The sequence below is a fragment of the Phocoena phocoena genome, chromosome 9 (assembly GCF_963924675.1).
Source record: "Phocoena phocoena chromosome 9, mPhoPho1.1, whole genome shotgun sequence".
Lineage (NCBI taxonomy): Eukaryota > Metazoa > Chordata > Mammalia > Artiodactyla > Phocoenidae > Phocoena > Phocoena phocoena.
In genome coordinates this window covers 73,680,510-73,699,206 of record NC_089227.1, presented here as the reverse complement: position 1 = coordinate 73,699,206, position 18,697 = coordinate 73,680,510, and the positions used below count along the sequence as shown (strand labels likewise).

Below are 18,697 nucleotides of genomic sequence, written 5' to 3'. Positions count from 1 at the left end.
AACTCAAGCACATCAAAATTTGAAAAATCCATGATTTAGGTAGTCCATGGTTCCTGATTTTCCCATAAGTATTAGGTAAGAAGAAATCCAGAGAGATTTTTTTTTTTAAAATACCTGATCTCTTACAAAGGAAAGAAAGCTTTTTTATTTGAGGAGCTCTAAATAAATGTCATTCAAAAATATCCCCGCCCTGACTTACCCAGTGTAAGAGGGTGTCCTTTCACATTAAGGCCCTGCGTTTTCTGGAACCCTCTTTTACTGGGAATAGCACACTGAAATGATCTCGGCCATCAAAGCTTCCATTGGAATTAGCTTGACAGAGATCAGCAAGTCAGCCCTTTAGTGAAGTCCTGAAATGGTGATACCAGGAGTAGTGAATTTTGGTGAGAATTACAGAAGGGTGAGTCAAGACCCTAGGGTATTCCTGGGTGAGGACAGACCCAGACCTCAGGTGAGGAAGGGCGATGGGAACTTTGGGTGAATTCCTACTGAGAATCAGACTGTGGGCTACAAGCTTTATGTGTATTTTCTCTGAATCTTCACAGCTGTTACCTCCATTTACAGAGAAGGAAACTGAGCCTCTGAAAAGTTAACTTGCCCAAGATTTCATGGCCTGTAAGTGATAAACAAAACAAAACAAATAAAGTCAAAACCAAAATCTATACTTTTCTCACTTTACTTCCTGAAATTTGATGGTAGTGACTGGGGGGCTGTGTAATAAAGAGTCAGCACGAGGACACAGAACACAATGGGATGAGGTGCCCACAAAGCAGGGAGGTGGGAGGTGGAGAGACTTCACCCATGTCTAGCTCAGGTTGCCTAGGAGCCCCTTTCAATGACAAGCCCTTCCAGAGTGTTAATGTCTTCAGTTGCTCCTAAGAAATGATAAGCTCAAAACCTGATTAAGGAAGATTTTCTTATGGCAACAATAATAACAAGACATTTTCTCCCAGTCTTCAGTTGAAGAAGGTGAGTGCTCTGATGTTCAACTATAAATACTCCCCAGAGATTCGGAGAGTAGGTACAGCCATGTGATGCTGTGCATGTGACATTTTGCAGGCCAAACTAGAGGGCAGACCTAGGAACTGGGCTTTCTGGGAAGGGTGGTTCTGTGGTTATCTTCTCTGGTTATTTCCCCAGGCATCTGTAAATCAAAGAAACCCTTAAGTTAGAGATAGGTGCATCGCTAACTAAGGAATGCTGCTGTCCTCTCCAGGGAAGCGTCTGCACCTAATCACAGGCCACTTTCACTGGTTATTTTGTAAAAACCCTGACCTGGGCCAGAGGTCACCCTGAGGTCTCTTCTCCCACTGTAGAACACAAGCAACCCTCCGCCTCCTGTCCAGTCAAGTACAAAAAGCAAATGGAGTTCAACAGTTGTTTAACTTGTTGCTGAAAACCTGATACAGGTTTCCCTCACTGTCTGGAAGTAGAGCCTTCCCATGGAACCTTTCGTAAGCCGAAATGGTATAAAGCGAATAAGCAATTACCTTGGGATACATCTTGCTAATAGATGCACAAGATAAATTGAGATAAAGCACGATACCTCACAGACTCCTTTCAAAGTGATGGCGCCCTGATGCTGAGATGCTGTGTGGGTCCTGAGGAGCTTGATGGGGGTGTCACCCCTGCTGCTCAGGTTTGCGCTGCCTCTCTAACAGCTTGCTGCAAAAACAAACGCTGAGAGCTTTGTTCACTTTTAGGTTTTTTTTGTAAAAGCGAAAATTCTCTTGGGATTTCTTCCAGTTAGCCAAAAAAAAAAAAAAAAAAAAAAAAACAGGTACCAATGTAGGTCTTTCGTAAAAGTGAAATGCTCGAAGTGAACTTTCTCACCATCGGGGGTTACCTGTACCTGGCTGAGAGCTGCAGGCTGTGAACGATGTAAGACCTCCCTCGGGTATCACGGTTTTTTCCGTATTAATCATCTTTAGCAAACAGCTCAGTACCAAAGGAACACACAACTCCAACCACAGCTTACAGAGTTTGGTGTTCTAGACCTGCCCTGTGGTGTGGTTTGGTTTGCAGAACCTCTGAATGATGTGCTTGTGACCTGATGAAAAACAAGGGAACACCATGTCAGCCAATAGCAGTGGGTGGACCTTGTTTTTTTTTTTAACATCTTTATTGGAGTATAATTGCTTTACAATGGTGTGTTAGTTTCTGCTTTATAACAAAGTGAATCAGTTATACATACACATATGTTCCCATATCTCTTCCCTCTTGCGTCTCCCTCCCTCTCACCCTCCATATCCTACCCCTCTAGGTGGTAACAAAGCACGGAGCTGATCTCCCTGTGCCATGCGGTTGCTTCCCACTAGCTATTTTACGTTTGGTAGTGTATATATGTCCATGCCACTCTCTCACTTTGTCACAGCTTACTCTTCTCCCTCCCCATATCCTCAAGTCCATTCTCTAGTAGGTCTGTGTCTTTATTCCCGTCTTACCCCTAGGTTCTTCATGACCTTTTTTTTTCTTTCCTTAGATTCCATATATATGTGTTAGCATACGGTATTCGTTTTTCTCTTTCTGACTTACTTCACTCTGTATGACACACTCTAGGTCCATCCACCTCACTACAAATAACTCAATTTCGTTTCTTTTTATGGCTGAGTAATATTCCATTGTATATATGTGCCACATCTTCTTTATCCATTCATCCGATAACGGACACTTAGGTTGCTTCCATCTCCTGGCTATTGTAAATAGAGCTGCAGTGAACATTTTGGTACATGACTATTTTTGAATTATGGTTTTCTCAGGGTATATGCCCAGTAGTGGGATTGCTGGGTCGTATGGTAGTTCTGTTGACAATCTGTATATGTTCTTTGGAGAAATATCTATTTAGGTCTTCTGGCCATTTTTGGATTGGGTTGTTTGTTTTTTTGTTATTGAGCTGCATGAGCTGCTTGTAAATTTTGGAGATTAATCCTTTGTCAGTTGCTTCATTTGCAAATATTTTCTCCCATTCTGAGGGTTGTCTTTTGGTCTTCTTTATGGTTTCCTTTGCTGTGCAAAAGCTTTGAAGTTTCATTAGGTCCCATTTGTTTGTTTTTATTTCCATTTCTCTAGGAGGTGGGTCAAAAAGGATCTTGCTGTGATTTATGTCATAGACTGTTCTGCCTATGTTTTCCTCTAAGAGTGTGATAGTTTCTGGCCTGACATTTAGATCTTTAATCCATTTTGAGGTTATTTTTGTGTATGGCGTTAGGGAGTGTTCTGATCTCACACTTTTACATGTACCTGTCCAGTTTTCCCAGCACCACTTATTGAAGAGGCTGTCTTTTCTCCACTGTATATTCTTGCCTCCTTTATCAAAGATAAGGTGACCATATGTGCGTGGGTTTATCTCTGGGCTTTCTATCCTGTTCTGTTGATCTATATTTCTGTTTTTGTGCCAGTACCATACTGTCTTGATTACTGTAGCTTTGTAGTATAGTCTGAAGTCAGGGAGCCTGATTCCTCCAGCTCCATTTTTCGTTCTCAAGATTGCTTTCGCTATTCGGGGTCTTTTGTGTTTCCATACAAATTGTGAAATTTTTTGTTCTAGTTCTGTGAAAAATGCCAGTGGTAGTTTGATAGGGATTGCATTGAATCTACAGATTGCTTTGGGTAGTAGAGTCATTTTCACAATGTTGATTCTTCCAATCCAAGAACATGGTATATCTCTCCATCTATTTGTATCATCTTTAATTTCTTTTATCAGTGTCTTATAATTTTCTGCATACAGACAGGTCTTTTGACTCCTTAGGTAGGTTTATTCCTAGATATTTTATTATTTTTGTTGCAATGGACCTTGTTTTGATACTAAATGTACAATTCCCACCAGGACACCTGAGCTCCCTCATCTCGTCATGGAACAAATATTTATGAAGCCTCTTCTATATGCCAGAAACTACGATAAGCCCCAGGAATACAAAAATGAGGTAGACAGACTCAGTTCTTGCCCTCGTGGTTTCATAGGCCTCCTCGTCCTTGTGGAGGAGCCAGGTGGGTGACAGGCAAGGAGACTCAGGCTAGGTGCTGGGGAACCCTGCCTGGACAGGAATGTGATTTTCTTAGGTTTCAGTCCTCACTCCATTGCACTATTACAAGGTCTTACCTTACATTTGTCACTTTGAAAAGTAAAGAATCAGTTATTCATTCCTTTCTGTGTTGAGCTTTATTGTAGAAATTTCATGAGCTGATACCCCAAAAGTGCTAGAACAGGAGAGAATGATATGAAAAATGTATTGGTGAGGCTTCTAAGTCACCATTTTTCCTGTCTGTCCCACTGGATTGTGATTCCATGATGGCAGGAACTATATGTCTGTTCACCACTGAATCCCTGGCATCTAGTACATAAACATGTGTTGGATCGAATTAAATGGCAAGCTATAAACAACATAAAATATGTTCAGCATATTAGCTGGATTCTTATATTGGTGCAGTGTCATAGCTTAAAGATAACTTTACCTTCCTTTGACAGGTAATTACTAAGCACGTCTTCACTCATCACTGATTACTTTATAATACACAGCCTGTGAAAATTCCCATTTAAGCTTAAGTGTTAAATAGAATTTTTCCTCATATTCAAGTGCATTAGTGGGGCATTTACAGAGCTTAAGATGCTGCTGGCTGCCCGTTTCCTTGGATGAGATCAAAGGTCTCAAATAAATGCAGCAGCAGACCCTATCTGTTGCTTTTAGCTGCCACCACATACTCAGTTCTTTTACTCTTTGGGGGGGCCTTTTTCATTTATTGTTATCAGTGGGATTACTGGGTAGTTCATCTGATTTCATTGTTAACATAGCAAAATACTTTTTACCTCCAGTGCTATTTTACGTTATAGGCATGATCTACAAATCTGCATTACCTTTTGGAATATAGATTTGCTAGAATTACTATACTTTTAGGATACACTAAAAAGTACCCTAATTTGAATTAGTTGAAAGTAACAATCAGATTGAATTTGTGAAAAATTTTTTAAAAAGGAAATTTTTTTCTTTCAAAAGAAAGAAAATTGCAGGAAAAAAGATTTTATTTTCTAATTTTGAAATCTTTGACATAATTTAACTACTAACAACAAAGGATTTACCAAATAGACATCCTTTACTTTTTCGGGAAATAGAAAAAAATTATCTCTAATTACCATATTAATGTGTTGCAAGCAAAAGAATGTTTAAGTACTTTAAAATAATGTATTTGCTTACTTCCTTTAAGCTTTCCCCCTCCCTGAAACCTATTTTGTGCTAGTGTGGTAAATCTCCTTTTTAAAATATGCAAATTTCATATTCCTAGGGAAAGAGCCCTGTATTATAGATTAGGAGACTTTGGTGCTACCTATTATTATTTCTACTGATTACTAATTAGGTAGTCTTGGGCAAATTAACTTCTTTGGGTCTCTTAAGATACGTGTGTCACCTAGAAATTCCTAAGGTTCCCATGATTCAATTATGAATGAATGAATTGTTCCTTAATCTTACTCTAAGTTTGCAATAACACAACCTGAACTTGATGCCACAGACTCTCTTAAGTTGTCATTTTGAATTTCTGTCATTTAAAAATGTGCCACACTTCTTGTATATGTTCTCTGTGTATCAAGTGAGATAATTTGAATTAAAACCTGGCTTTTAGCTAGTCTATTCTCCCATAGTGCCTGGGGACTGGGTGACCCCTCCCTGGAGGGGAGGCTGATCTTAATTTTTAAGGAATTGCTTTTAATATTTGACCACCTGAGAACTATGCAGTATATAGAAGAAATATAAGACCTAATGCTGTCCTTGGGAAGCAAGATGCATGAGAAATCGTCAAACATTTCAAAACAGTGTATGAGCTCTACTGGCTGACGTGCTAACATTATAGGACTTAGGAAGGTGGTCCAGGTGGGCTTGGAGCAGCCAGGGAGCGCTCTATGACAGGTGCTGAAGTAGGCCTGAATCTTGAAGGATGGGAAGACTTTCAATCTAAAGGAGTTCGAGGAAAGTCCAGTACAGCAGATAAGAGTAACTCTTATGAGCAAACAGTCTACACGGCTGTGACATCAGAAAGTCTCTTCAGGAGACGGCCTGACTAGAGGATAGGGGTGGAGGGCAGTGGGAAATGAACTTGGGTAGGCTAGCTAGTGCCAGATATGGAAAACCTTGACCAGTCTAACCTCAACAACTTTAATTCCACGATAGGATTTGCTAATTTAATGGGACATGCTTTCCTGTGCCAGTCAAACCTGTCCTAGTTATTATGAAAATGTTGAGGAAAACCCTCTGAGATAAGTGGAGAGACATTATCCTTCCCTGCTTTTAAGCTTTGCAATCACTGATGTGAGGAAGGGGGAAGCCTTCCAAGTAGATGAATGTGCGGTCTCTAACATTTGCTCTTTAACATTCTTTTCTTCCCTCAATAAATCTGTGTTGTGAATGACAACGTGTAAGTCAGCCAGAGGAGAAACAGCCTATTGGATGACGGGCTTAAGTGAATCTTGCCTTATGCCCTAACGGTCAACATATGGGCTTCTGTCAGCCTGGAGTGGTAGGAATTTCCAAAGATACAGGCCCATCCAGAGAGAGAGAGAGAGTGAGAGAGAGCAAGGGAGCGAGTGCCCTTTCTCCAGGTCCCTGAGGTGTGGGTCTGGGAACTATTAGCAAAAGCCCTTCATCCTCCTCTGCTGTCAGGAAGATGCATGTTAGGGGAGACAAGTGTTTTTGCACTGGGAACCCTGACTCCATCATTAATTTTATAGCTCTGGGGATGGGATGCTTGATTCTATAAAGTTCCCTCAGCATTGCTTTACCAAAGATGTATTATGTGGCCCCAAACTTACGTGATTTAGAAACTCTGATTCTTCATTTTTTTCCCATGCATATGTGAGCTCTTGTGTGAATCAGGGTGAGGAAAACACCTGTGGGAGGAGAGCGGTCCATCTGGCTGGAACCCGCACCTTCCCATGGTTACAGACAGCCCGGATTTTACGGGCACTGACTCCAGGCAGATGATCTAATGACAGTGCGGTATGAAGATGACAGGTGAAGGTTTGGGTCCGCTGAACCTGAGTCTGTACCACACTGTCTGGGGATTGGGATCTGTACCCAGGCAGGTCACATATCTGGGCACACTTCACAAACCTAAGGCAAAGGGAAGTCAGGGAGAAGAGCTTCCAACTTGTCACTTCTCTTAAGTGAACTGAGTAAATCAGAATGTAGTAAGAAATAACATTATAAAGCAATATAAATGATCTTTTAAATAAACATGTTAAATCTGAAGCATCTAAATATGTGTTTATCCATTTAACATATCAATTTGGGAGACTAATATTAGGGCCATTACTCAAAAGTATTTTTTAACTTTCTCCTTTGAAGTATTTTTAGAGCCAGCCACACAGGCTTTGTAGATATTGTATGATGCAAATATTTGACCCATAAAGATCAATTTGGCATTTGGAAATGGTGCAGAGAATCTTAGAATGAAGTCTGAGAAGAGCTAGGTAAGAGCAAGCTATGCCATTTCATTTTTGGTGAGATGCAAATTGGTGCTATAGGCTTTCCTGAGCAGAGAGCTCTGCTTAGGGACGGCTCCTCCCAGAGTCTTCAGTCGTAGCCACATCAGCAACATGTATTAGAACCAACTTGGGAGCACGCGTGTTTTGGAGATGTGCGTTCTGGTATTGCAAAGTATTTGGTCTGTCTCATTCCTCAAAAAGGTGCCAGGAATTCAACAGGAATATCAGTACGGGAATAATGCAGGGTAAGCTACAAATACCACGTTAACAAGCCTTGTTCACTTTCTCACAAGACTTCGGTGTCCTAATTGTCTACGGCATATCATGAATTGGAGGAAAAGGTCCCCTCCAAAAGAGTTATAAGTCAGGACCTTTGCAAGTTCTTCAGTTAATAAAATAATGAAGGGAGAGAACAGGAAATCTGCTAAAGCACTGATCACATACTGTTACACATGAGCCTGTCCCTGGCGGGACACGAGATCAAATCACAAGGTCAAGAGCTCCATCTCCAAATCCTGACCCTGCCACCTGCTCGCTGTGTGATCTCGGGCAAGTCACTTAACCCCTCTGACCTTCTGTTTCCTCATTTCCAAAACAGTGATGATAATAGTACCTACTTTATAAGCACTTATGAGAATTAAATGAGATAATACAGGCAAAGGCTTATCCCAGGGCCTGGCCTGTGTAAGTGCTCCACAAATATTGGCCCCAGTTATGAACAAAAAGGAGAGAAAGAGGATAAAAAAGAAGATAGAGGGGGAAGAAGAGGGGCAAAAGAGAAGAAAAGAAAGGACGGAAGAACTTCAGCTCTCTCTGGCTTTGAAAATGTGAAAACTGGCTCTTCTGGTAGGTGTAGCTGGCTTTATTTCCCCAGGGCTCTTGTTATGGCCTAGGTGGGGTCATCAGATCATCTAATGAGTGACTCATTACTTAATAAGTTGGTATATTATTTAGAAAAAGAGATCTAAAAGTATATGTCACAAATATTCAGAACTAAACAAGCAGCCAGGTCATAAAACTCAGTGGCTCCTTTTCATAAAGCACACGTGAGCGCTCTCTCTTTCTGTCTCTCACACACACATATATGCATATAATCTTGTGTATGTATATATATATATATATATATACATATATGTATAGTCTTGATTCTTTTTACTTCAAGAATAATGGTGATGGTGATGTTTTCTGTCTTGCAAAGGCTAATGGGAAGTCCTTATTATAATTTCAATACAGGAAGCAATACCAACACGTTTTGTGTAGCTTCTGTACTCTGGCAAACTCTCTTTTCAGGGTTTTGAGGAAATGGCTCTATATTCTCCTCAAACGGCAGCAAGTGTCAAAACTGCCCTTCCTCCCTGCAGTCTGTCATCAGATCTAATGAGAGCCAAACCCCAAAGCAGGGCCAGTTTGTAGTCCTTCTCTAAGCAGCCTCGTCCTCCCCTCGGCTGGCCCATCCTGGCGCCGCTGATCCCTCAGAGGGGCCGTTGCTGCTCCGGGCTGCGACCCCACAGCGTTCTCACATCAGTGGCTCTCAACCTTCAAAAACCCATCTCACATTTTCTTCTGGGCCTTCCTTATGCCCTGTTTGGGCAGCCAGTGGAGAGTGGTAGGTTCGGATTCACCGTGAATTCCAGCATTTGTAGCTGAACACTGAACTGCTGAGAAGGCTCCGAGGCAGAGTCTTTGTCTCCTTTTCTGAAACCACTTCCTAGTTAAGCTCTTGCCAGCGGCCATCACTTTGCTCCTCTCAGAGTTTGGATGATGTTGAGACCACTTCACTGAACAACCTTCTGTCCAGTTGGAGTCCAGTTAGTTCAGTTTGCTGCATTTGGGGGACAAAACCCACCAGGACCATTAGTCCAGGCTGAGTTAGACCACACGATTCAACCTCCTTAGGCTTGCAAGCCGCCAGGGAAAGACCATGGAGTTCGATGTCAGTAAAAGGCCCACAGCCTGATTCAGGAATGAGACATTTGGCCTCCCTGTCCTGGCCCCTGTGCCCCAGAGCCACAAAGGGGATAAAGAATTCTAATTGCATGGTAATGTATTTATATTCTGATAAATGCATGTCAGTGGAAGTGAGGAATGCTCATTGATGTGCAGGGCTTATGAACAAAACACATAAAAGGTAAAAACTCAGTTGCCTCTGAGACGGCAGGTGAGAGCACTTTTCACACAACCCCTAGGGGTCTCATTCACACCCCAGGCTTCAGTTGCCACCTCTGCCAAAGATTTCCTAATCGGCATCTCCATCCTGACCTCTCTCCTGAGTCCCAGAGAGGATTTTCAGTGACCATTCCTACCTGTATGGCACACAGTCACAGCCAACTCAACATGCTGAAAACTAAGCTCGTTATCTTCCCCCAAAGCCTGCCTCTCCCAGGTGTCCCCCACCTCAGGGAACGTCACCCGCGTAAACCCCGGCACTCCCGCCGGAAGCCTGGGAGCACCTCTCCACTCTCCTCAACCTCTCAGCCGCTTGTCCAGTCAGTCACCACGTCCTGAGGTGCAGCCTTCTCAGCTTCCCTCGAGTCCGTTAACCTCTCCCATTGCCACTACCACTGTCTCCATCCAGGCCACATCGTGTCCTGCCCAGAGTCCTTTATTGGTTTCTAACTGGTCTCCTGGCCTTCACCCTGGCCCCCTTCAATCCAGTCACCCATAGTGATTCTTCTGAAATACAAGTCAAATCATGTCTCCCTTTTGTGTAATAACTCTCAATAGCATTCCTCCGCCCTTGGTTAAAACGCAAACCCCTTGGCCTGTGACACAAGGCCTTTCACAGGCAGCTTCTGCCCACCTCAGTGGCTCATCTCCTGCCACTGCCCGCTTTGAGCACTACGCTCCAGCTGCGGTGAACACTTCTCCGCTAAGTCTTCGCGTCTGTGGCCTTAGCTGCTGCCTCCTGTTCCTCTTCCTCATTCCCTTCCCCCTTCTCTTCTTGTTAGTGAAATATAAAATGCATCCGGCAAAGGGCATGTACCACATGTGTACAGCTAAGCGAACCGTCTCAAATGAGCACCCCCAGGTAACATGCGCCCAGATCAGGACCCTGAAGAGAACAGTACCCCAGAAGCCTCCTTCAGGCCCCGTTTCACTACCTCCCCAAGAGATAGCACTACCCTGACTTCTAATGGCACAGACTAGTTTTCCCCACTTTTGCACTTTATATAAATGAAAACTTACACAATGTTATCATCTAACTCCTGCTGCATAGCAAACCACCGATCAACGGAATGGCCTGAAATCACCTTAAAGTTCCACCTTCAGCTTCATCAGTCCTTGCAGCTCTGCTCTTTTGTCCACTTCATCACCAAGCTTCTTGCAAACTGCCCACACTCTGTCATCACCTGGCCTCTCCTCCTGTTCACTCTTCAATCCACTGCACCCACCCGTATTGTTCCACTGAAGCTGCTCTCATCAAAAGGCACGAGTTACCTCCTTATTGTTGAACCAGATGAACAGTTTTCAGTCTTTTCCTACTTGACACGCCCCACCATCCAACTCACCCTTTAATTCAGTGGGTCACCAAGTCCTAGGGCTTCTTCCTCTTCAACCCATCCTGTATTTGTCCTACTTCTGTCTCCACTCATTATCTCTTGCCTGGACTAATCCAACAGCCTCAAGATACCTCTCTGCCCCAAGCCACTCTTCCAGATTTATCATTGCAACATATTTTTCCCTGAATAGAAATCTGGACTGGCTCACCACCCACCATGGAATAAAATCCAAATTGCAGCAAGGCAGGAAGACTCTTTGACCTGTTGCTCCAACCTCTCTTTCCGTGCTTTTTGCCTAACACACACCCTCTGCCTCGGCCACGTTGAATCTGCACAGTCTCTTGTGTACTTGACCTCTGAATTTCTGCTGGGAGGTTCTCTCTCGCCAGAAATGCCTGTCACCCCATTCTCCCCTTCAAATCTTCTATCTATCCTTCACGTCATATCTGTAATGCCACCTCCTCTACAAAACCATTAACAGCTCCTTTTCTGATCCTGTTTTCTACTATTATTACTAATAAATATCATTATTATAATATGCTTGGCTTACCCCCCTAGAACATAAACTCCTCGAGGCAGGCAGGATCTTTGCTTTGTTCACTGATACAGCAGCCCAAGCTCCCAGAACTGTGCCTAGCACATAGTAGGCACTCTTGTTAAATACTTGTTAAGTGAATGAATGGTTAACATTTATTGAGCACTTATTATGCCGGGAGCTTCCAGGCAGAATCTCATTCAGTCCCCACCACAGCCCTATGAGGAAGGAACTGTTCTTATCCCAGTTTTGCATAGGAAGAAACTGAAGCTTAATGAGATTAAGTAACGTGCCCAAGGTCACACAGTTGATACATGGTAAAGCTAGGATTTGAACCCTGATTTGTCCAAGCCCTAAATAACCTCTCTCTACTGTCTTGAGCTTTGCAGCGGTGTCTTCCACAAAACTCTACCGTTGGCTACAGTAGGTCTTCAGCAAATGGAGCAGTTATCTTGAAGTAGTGGAAATAACTCTTTACATATTTATCTCTTCATTATATCATGAGTTCCCTGAGAACAGGAAGTGAATCCTAATTATTTTATTTCCTCATGGCCACCGCCAGAAACCCCAGGTAGCCGCACAGTGTCTCACACACGTTTGCGTTCGCTGAATGTTTACTGAATTAAGTAAAGGAGTCTGCTGTTAGAGGCAGCACGTGGCAGCCTGTCCTTTTTGCACAGTCAGGGATTCTGAGTACTGTCCCGATGGTTGCCCCGAATCCAGGCCCAGCTGCTGTCTCTTCCAACGCTTTGCTTCTTCAGCACACGATGTAGGCTCAGGGCCATCCCTGGCTAACCCACCCGCCACCCTGACTCCGGCCCTTTGCCGTCCTTCCTGTCCTTATGAAATTGCCCTGCCTGTCTTCCTGCTGTCAGTGGTCTGATCACACAGAGCAAGTCCTGCCCCCCCCCACCCCTCTTCTTGACCCCATGCCCTGCTTGAACCTGGCTGCTTCCTTGGTCGTTCTTGACAGGCAGCTCAACATGACTTTTATATAGATAATTGGAACACAGGGTGGAATGTGATAAGCGCAGAGTCACGAGGCACTGGAGGAGCTATGAAGAGGGAAAAATTCCTAGTTAAATGATGGAGGAATGGAAAGTGAAGCCACTGTCTTTTTCATCCCGATAAAAGGTGTTTTTGTTTTGTTTTGTTTTTAATAAAGAGTTTAGGTTTGTTGGTTATTTAGGATTGTCAATTGCAAGTGATAGAAACTTGAGTGCTTTAAGCTGAAAGGTGAAATTTACTATAAGGATACAGTCTCTCGAGGTATCCAAAGGTTGGAATGCAGCCAGACCTCAGAGAGAAATGTCCAGAAAACAGTCCAGGGTCTGGGCAGCATTCTCTTTCCATGTCTTATCCTCACTGTCTCTGTACATCTGCCTCGTTCTCATCTCTCTGTGATGTCTTCTCGTCCACAGACCTCATCATGGTACATGGCTGCCAATGGCTGCTGTGTTTATACTTGGAATTTGTACTAACTGTTCCCATCAGAACCACAAATCCTCAGGGAAATCTACCTCATTGGCCCGGCTCGAGTCCGGTGCTCACCCCTGGCCCAGTCACCTGCTGCCAAGAGAGCAGGGTCACGTTGTTCACCATGGCTGCCAGGCGCCCTGCTCTGTGCAGAAAGGATCATTGTAAGCTGAGCAGACTCTCTAAAAATGTCCATTACAATTGGTTCTGTTACCAGATAAGGCTCTTGTAAAAGAACTCTGGGTGCCTCCTCAAGAAAAGAACAATTAAGAGGCTTCCTAGGGCTTCCCTGGTGGCGCAGTGGTTGAGAGTCCGCCTGCCGATGCAGAGGACGCGGGTTCGTGCCCCGGTCTGGGAAGATCCCACATGCCGCGGAGCGGCTGGGCCCGTGAGCCATGGCCGCTGAGCCTGCGCGTCCAGAGCCTGTGCTCCGCAACGGGAGAGGCCACAACAGTGAGAGGCCCGCGTACCACAAAAAAAAAAAAAAAAAAAAATGGAGTCTTCCTAGCTTTGAGATTCTTTGAGAAACAAATACATAAATATGAATTGCCAAACAGCAAGCATGATCCTAATTAACTAAGACAATGTCCACTAGTCATTTCTAACAGGCTTTTCATACCAGTTTTATCAAAGACCTAGAATCCTGGCTTCAACCAGGTGTCTCACACACATCTAGATGACCCACTAGACCAAAGCATGGAAGATAAACCAGGCTGGGCATCGCTCCCTCCTCAAGGCCTTACACAAATGATGCCCACACCTGCCCTTCGGCAACCAGAGTTCTCTTGTCTTTCTAATAAGCCAGTGTAATCAAGTCTGGGGAGACAAAATCCCCACCGTTGGAGGGTTCCATGCCCCAACAAATTCCAACAGAGCTAACTTTGACCACTGCTTCCTTAATGTGATTTAAGGCTGGGAGAGAGAGGACTAGTATGGCTCCTTCTTTCATCCTGATCTGGCCTTGCCCATTCAGTGACCCATCAATCTAAGGCTGGGTAAGGATAATCTGAAAAGTTTATCCAACTTAGAAGTGGGAATGCTGGAGTCAGGATGTCCAAGGCAGCTGCAAAGCTTCACGTCCATTCTTCCTGGACAGGGTGCTCACTGCTGTTGCCCCCAGGGTGCTCCGGGGGTCCACAGAATTGGTGGCACAGCCCCGGGATGTGGTGAGGTGGCATCAGGGCCCCGTCCTGGAGGATGACAACGTGACGCTTCCTCTCGAAGCATACTGTGTTCCACCCACACCATTTCAGTGACACCCCCTGGCTTGTCTTCCAGGCTCCCCGGGTACAGCAGGCCGTGTGTGCAACCTGACTTCCCGAGGCATGGACAGCTGCGAAGTCATGTGCTGTGGGAGAGGCTATGACACCTCCCGCGTCACCCGGATGACCAAGTGCGAGTGTAAGTTCCACTGGTGCTGTGCTGTGCGCTGCCAGGACTGCCTGGAGGCCCTGGATGTGCACACGTGCAAGGCCCCGAAGAGCCCCGACTGGGCGGCTCCCACATGACCCCAGCGGAGGTCCCCATCCACCTTCCCTCCCACAAGGACTCCACTGGATCTGCAAGGATGCTGGGCTCTTGGGTTCCCTCTGGGAGATGTTTTCCTTAGGCACGTGGCCTTTGTCTCTACGGAAGCCTCTTCCTGCTCCCTGGGGGCCCGGGACGGGGCCCACACGCTGCACATTAAGCACGCCTTATTTTCTCCAACCGCCAGCATCCTGAGGCACGTCTCTTCCTGGTCGCGCCGGGCTGTTAGAGGGGGGAGGGGTGGTGGGCCCAGACCACTGTCTCTACCCACCTAGACGTTTCCTCTTCTAGAACAGTTGGCCAGAGGGAAAAAGAGTGTCTCAAAGGAGCTTCCTCTGTGTTTTCCAACAAATGTTCACAGTTAAGAAATTCCATACTTCTGTCCGGAGGGTGAACTATAGAAAGCAGGATAAACCCCTACTGAATTAACTTTAATTCTTGAAAAGACCAAGCAAGGCTTTTGCCTGATCGAGTGATTTTCACAGCCACCACCTCTGGGGTGATTGGTAATTGGCTGGAGAAAAATGGCTTTCAATAAACTTTAGGTTTCAAATGCACGCATTTCAAGGCATTTGTTGCCATATTAAAATCTGATGTGACAAGGTGGGTCTGTTGTCCTTTGGTACAGTTTGGAGTCTGTGCAATAGCAAAAGCCTCAGAAAGTGATTGCTTTGCATTACTGTCCACTCAATATAAAGAACTTTTTAGGGAATGAGATCACTTAGAATCTGAAGGGAGTTTAAAAGAAAACTGATGATCTGGCAGTATTCTGTAACTGTTGGGTGAAGATGGAGGAAAGTAACCTAGTGAGTGGAATGTCAGAAAACACATCTGTACAGATAAGGGGGAAGGAGAGGAATGAAATTCCTAGCTGGTGTGATGCTTGTGGCCCATGGAATTCTGTAACTGAAATGGCTTTAAGAATGAAAACTTTGGGGATGACAAGACCAGGGAACCAAAATGCTGACAGAGAGGTTTCCAGAGCGAGGTCACGCCTGGACAGCTCCAACCATAAGTGGACAACTAAAAGAAGTCGGCCGTGTGCGCAAAGGGGCATCAACTAGTTCCTGTCGCCCTTCAAGCACGTTGTAAAGATCTGTCATATTTAATTGTGTTCATTTGACGCTTACAAGATGACAAGATACCATAACCTAAAGCAAATAACACATAGCCTTGCTTATAAAGTTGGTAACCCTAGTGTATTATATTGCAAACAAATTGTAACTTGGAGACTATATTTAAGGGACCCAGCTGTAATTATGGGAACATCGATATGCAAATTGTGGCTGGCTTCTGCCCTAAACTGCAAGATGACATCCAAGGAAAATGGAGAGGCTGCCTGCCCCATTTTATCAGATGAAAGATGTATCAGATGAAAGAAAGGTGAAATACCCGAAGGTACTCCTCATTCCCCCCCTCCAGTTAGGTTCTAGTTCTAAATGTGATCTCTTCACAGAGCTACATTAACTAACAGGATGATTCATTACGGGCATCTGGTGTCAAATTACCGATGCTTGCTTACCCTTTGATACTTTGGCCTTCTGGTTCTCTATCCTTGATTTAGAGCAGGACATTTACACCAAGCCTCTTGGAAATCAACCCTCTGGAGTGCTTTGTCATAATGATATTTGCCTCTTAGCTTTCTTTAAAATGACAGAATTCATCTCTTTTCACTCACTCCCAAACCCTAAAATTAATTGTCTAATTTTTCCAAAGTGGCTCTTCCTTCTTTTTATTCTAAGGATTCAGAGGGTGGGAGGATGGAGCGTGGTGGTGGCTGCTCTGAGCCCAGTGTGGGTCCGGGAGCGGGGAGCGGGGGGGTGAGTGGGAGGCCGAACAGGTGAGCTCAGTCTTAGTTACACTAAAGCTTGCTGTGGGAGGATGGAGGGACTTTCTTGGGGGTCCCAAAGCCATCAGCCCCCCTTCCTGCTGGATGAACTGTGAACTCATAAATCCATGGATATATTTAGACATGGAAAGGATCTTAGAGGACATCTTAGCTCCCCTCAGCCTGTATCTGGGGAAACTGAGACCAAGAGAAGTGAAAGGATCTGTACAAATACCAGCCGTTACCCTGATATTCCCACAAACAGGACCACACTCTAAGAGTCTTCAAGAAAGTTAAGCACTTTATCTATTAAATGAAACTAGTTTGTCTCAGAATTAACTTGGTGGATTCTAAGCAGTTTTAGTATCTTGAGAGGATGTTCATTGTTTGTTTGTTTGTTTATCCCTGGCATGCTTAGATCTGACTTTCTTCTCATGCTGAAATGCATCCTTCCTGATAAGGAGCAAAGGGGACAAGGCATGTCCGTGTCCCCTTGCTCATACACTGCCTCTTGCTGCATAAATTGTCCTATTTTGTGAGAGAGACTATGGCAGCCATCTCCAGTGGCAGTAGATGAAGCCACTGTGGAGAGTAAAATAAGAGAGTGAAATATTTTTATCTGCTTTTACTTCTGAAAGAGAAAATCTCCAAATTTTTAAAAAGGTGAAGATAATTTCAAACTTATTTTCTTTAGGGTTTGGTACAGGATCAATATTTCATGACTCTAAAAGATACAAAACTCTTGATTATCCAGGCTTTTAAGGGAATGTATGGCATGAATTACCCAAAATAAAATAATGAGGGAATCCATTCAGGTCAAATCCCCTTACAAATTCCCTCCCGGTAAATATCTTATTATAAGTGGAAGTTTTCTAAGCTCTAGATGATGCCTATTGATTTTTCTGCCATTTCTGAAAACGTTCCACACAGCAGGAGATCTTCACTAGTTCACTGTAGTTTCCTTAAATAAAGATACAATTGCACATGATTCTCAGACTTAGCAAATGGGTTTTTTTCTTCAATAGATTTGCCTCTGTCAATTGGTCTGTGGTGCCGACTGTTCGGTGAACACCCTTTTCAATGTGCATTCTAGTTACAGCGTCCTGGACAGTGCCTCATGCTCTGAAAGCATTAACACCCTGCTTTAAAGAGACCAGTTTATCCCCTCAAATGGCTTAAACTCAAGCACAAACGCCCCCAGTGCCATGACCACACTTGGCTCTGGCTCTGTGCCCCTCAAGGATGGGGGCCCTGGCCTGTTATTGGACCACAGTTACTTCAGGATGGGAGTGGGAGAGGCATAGGGCAACCCCAGGCGTAGAACACTGCCTATCTGCTCTGCCTTTTATGGGTGTCACTAGATTGAAATGAGCATCCCAGAAGGATCCACCAAATGGCAATTTAATCTGCACGTGGCCTGATCACGGGAGGGGGAGTGAGAGGGAAAGAGCCAGGTAGCTGTTGCCAAGAGACCAGCTGAGTTTGGTGATGGTGGAGAGTGGCTTTTTCAGCTCTTGTGGGTAACCTCCACCCTTCCTTCTCTGTTGCTTCCCTGTCCCCTCCCAGCACCTACTTCCAAGGCATCTGGAGGCCCCTGAGCCTTAGGGCCTCGGGCCGTTGCTCAGCTGTCCATACCTGTTGTCTAGCTCTGCTCCAGGCTGCCAAGGTTAATTTCAAGAGATGTTTTCAATTGTCACAACGATTTGCCTTTTTATAGGAGTTATTACGATGCTTGAAAACATCAGGTATCACGTTTCTTTTTTCAAAGAAAGGTAGCTTTAAAGTCAGAAAATCCAACTTCACATTGGCACTTCTCGGCCTTATTAACTTATTAAAGAATCTTACACTGACTCTCTGAGACCTACAGCGGGCCTCTCTCTCAGAGGCAGCCAACATGACTGTGCATGCACTTGGGCTTGACAGTATTTTCAGGCCAGGATATTGTTATTACTTCTCACTTATTAAAGGCTGGCCTGGGGCCGGTGTTGTCTCGCTCAGTTAAAGAACATTCATCTCCCCTATTGCCCACTCTCAAAATAAAGGCTCAGAGAGGTGTCCAATGGACCAGAACCATTCTTTTGTCTATTTACTGTACTTCAACCTGAGTTCCTTATCTTAAGAGCAAGAGTTGTACTCTCAACAAATAGACCTCCCAGTTCCAAAGCTGGTAAATTGCTTTTGTCAGGTCTGTGCCGACCTGCAAAGCAGTCTGCTGGTGTAACCTGACAGCTAAGGTGTGCTGATTTTGACCTTATCCTTACCTAGGCAGAGAAAATTTTCACTCATCCATGAGAATGTTCTTTACATTTTTCTGGGGATCAGCAAGGTGACAGGTGGTTTGCAAAGCCCAACATGATCGT

At 44.4% G+C, this 18,697-nt stretch overlaps 1 protein-coding gene across 1 annotated transcript in view; it reads left to right on the top strand.

The window, feature by feature from the left end:
• WNT2 (Wnt family member 2) overlaps positions 1–15,385 on the top strand; it is a 45,147-nt gene extending 29,762 nt beyond the window's left edge. Inside the window, exon 5 of the mRNA XM_065883747.1 lies at positions 14,261–15,385. Within this exon, the coding sequence (XP_065739819.1) occupies positions 14,261–14,490 (230 nt within the window). The 3' untranslated portion in view covers positions 14,491–15,385. The remainder of the gene's footprint in view (positions 1–14,260) is intronic.
• Positions 15,386–18,697: the final 3,312 nt, after the last annotated feature.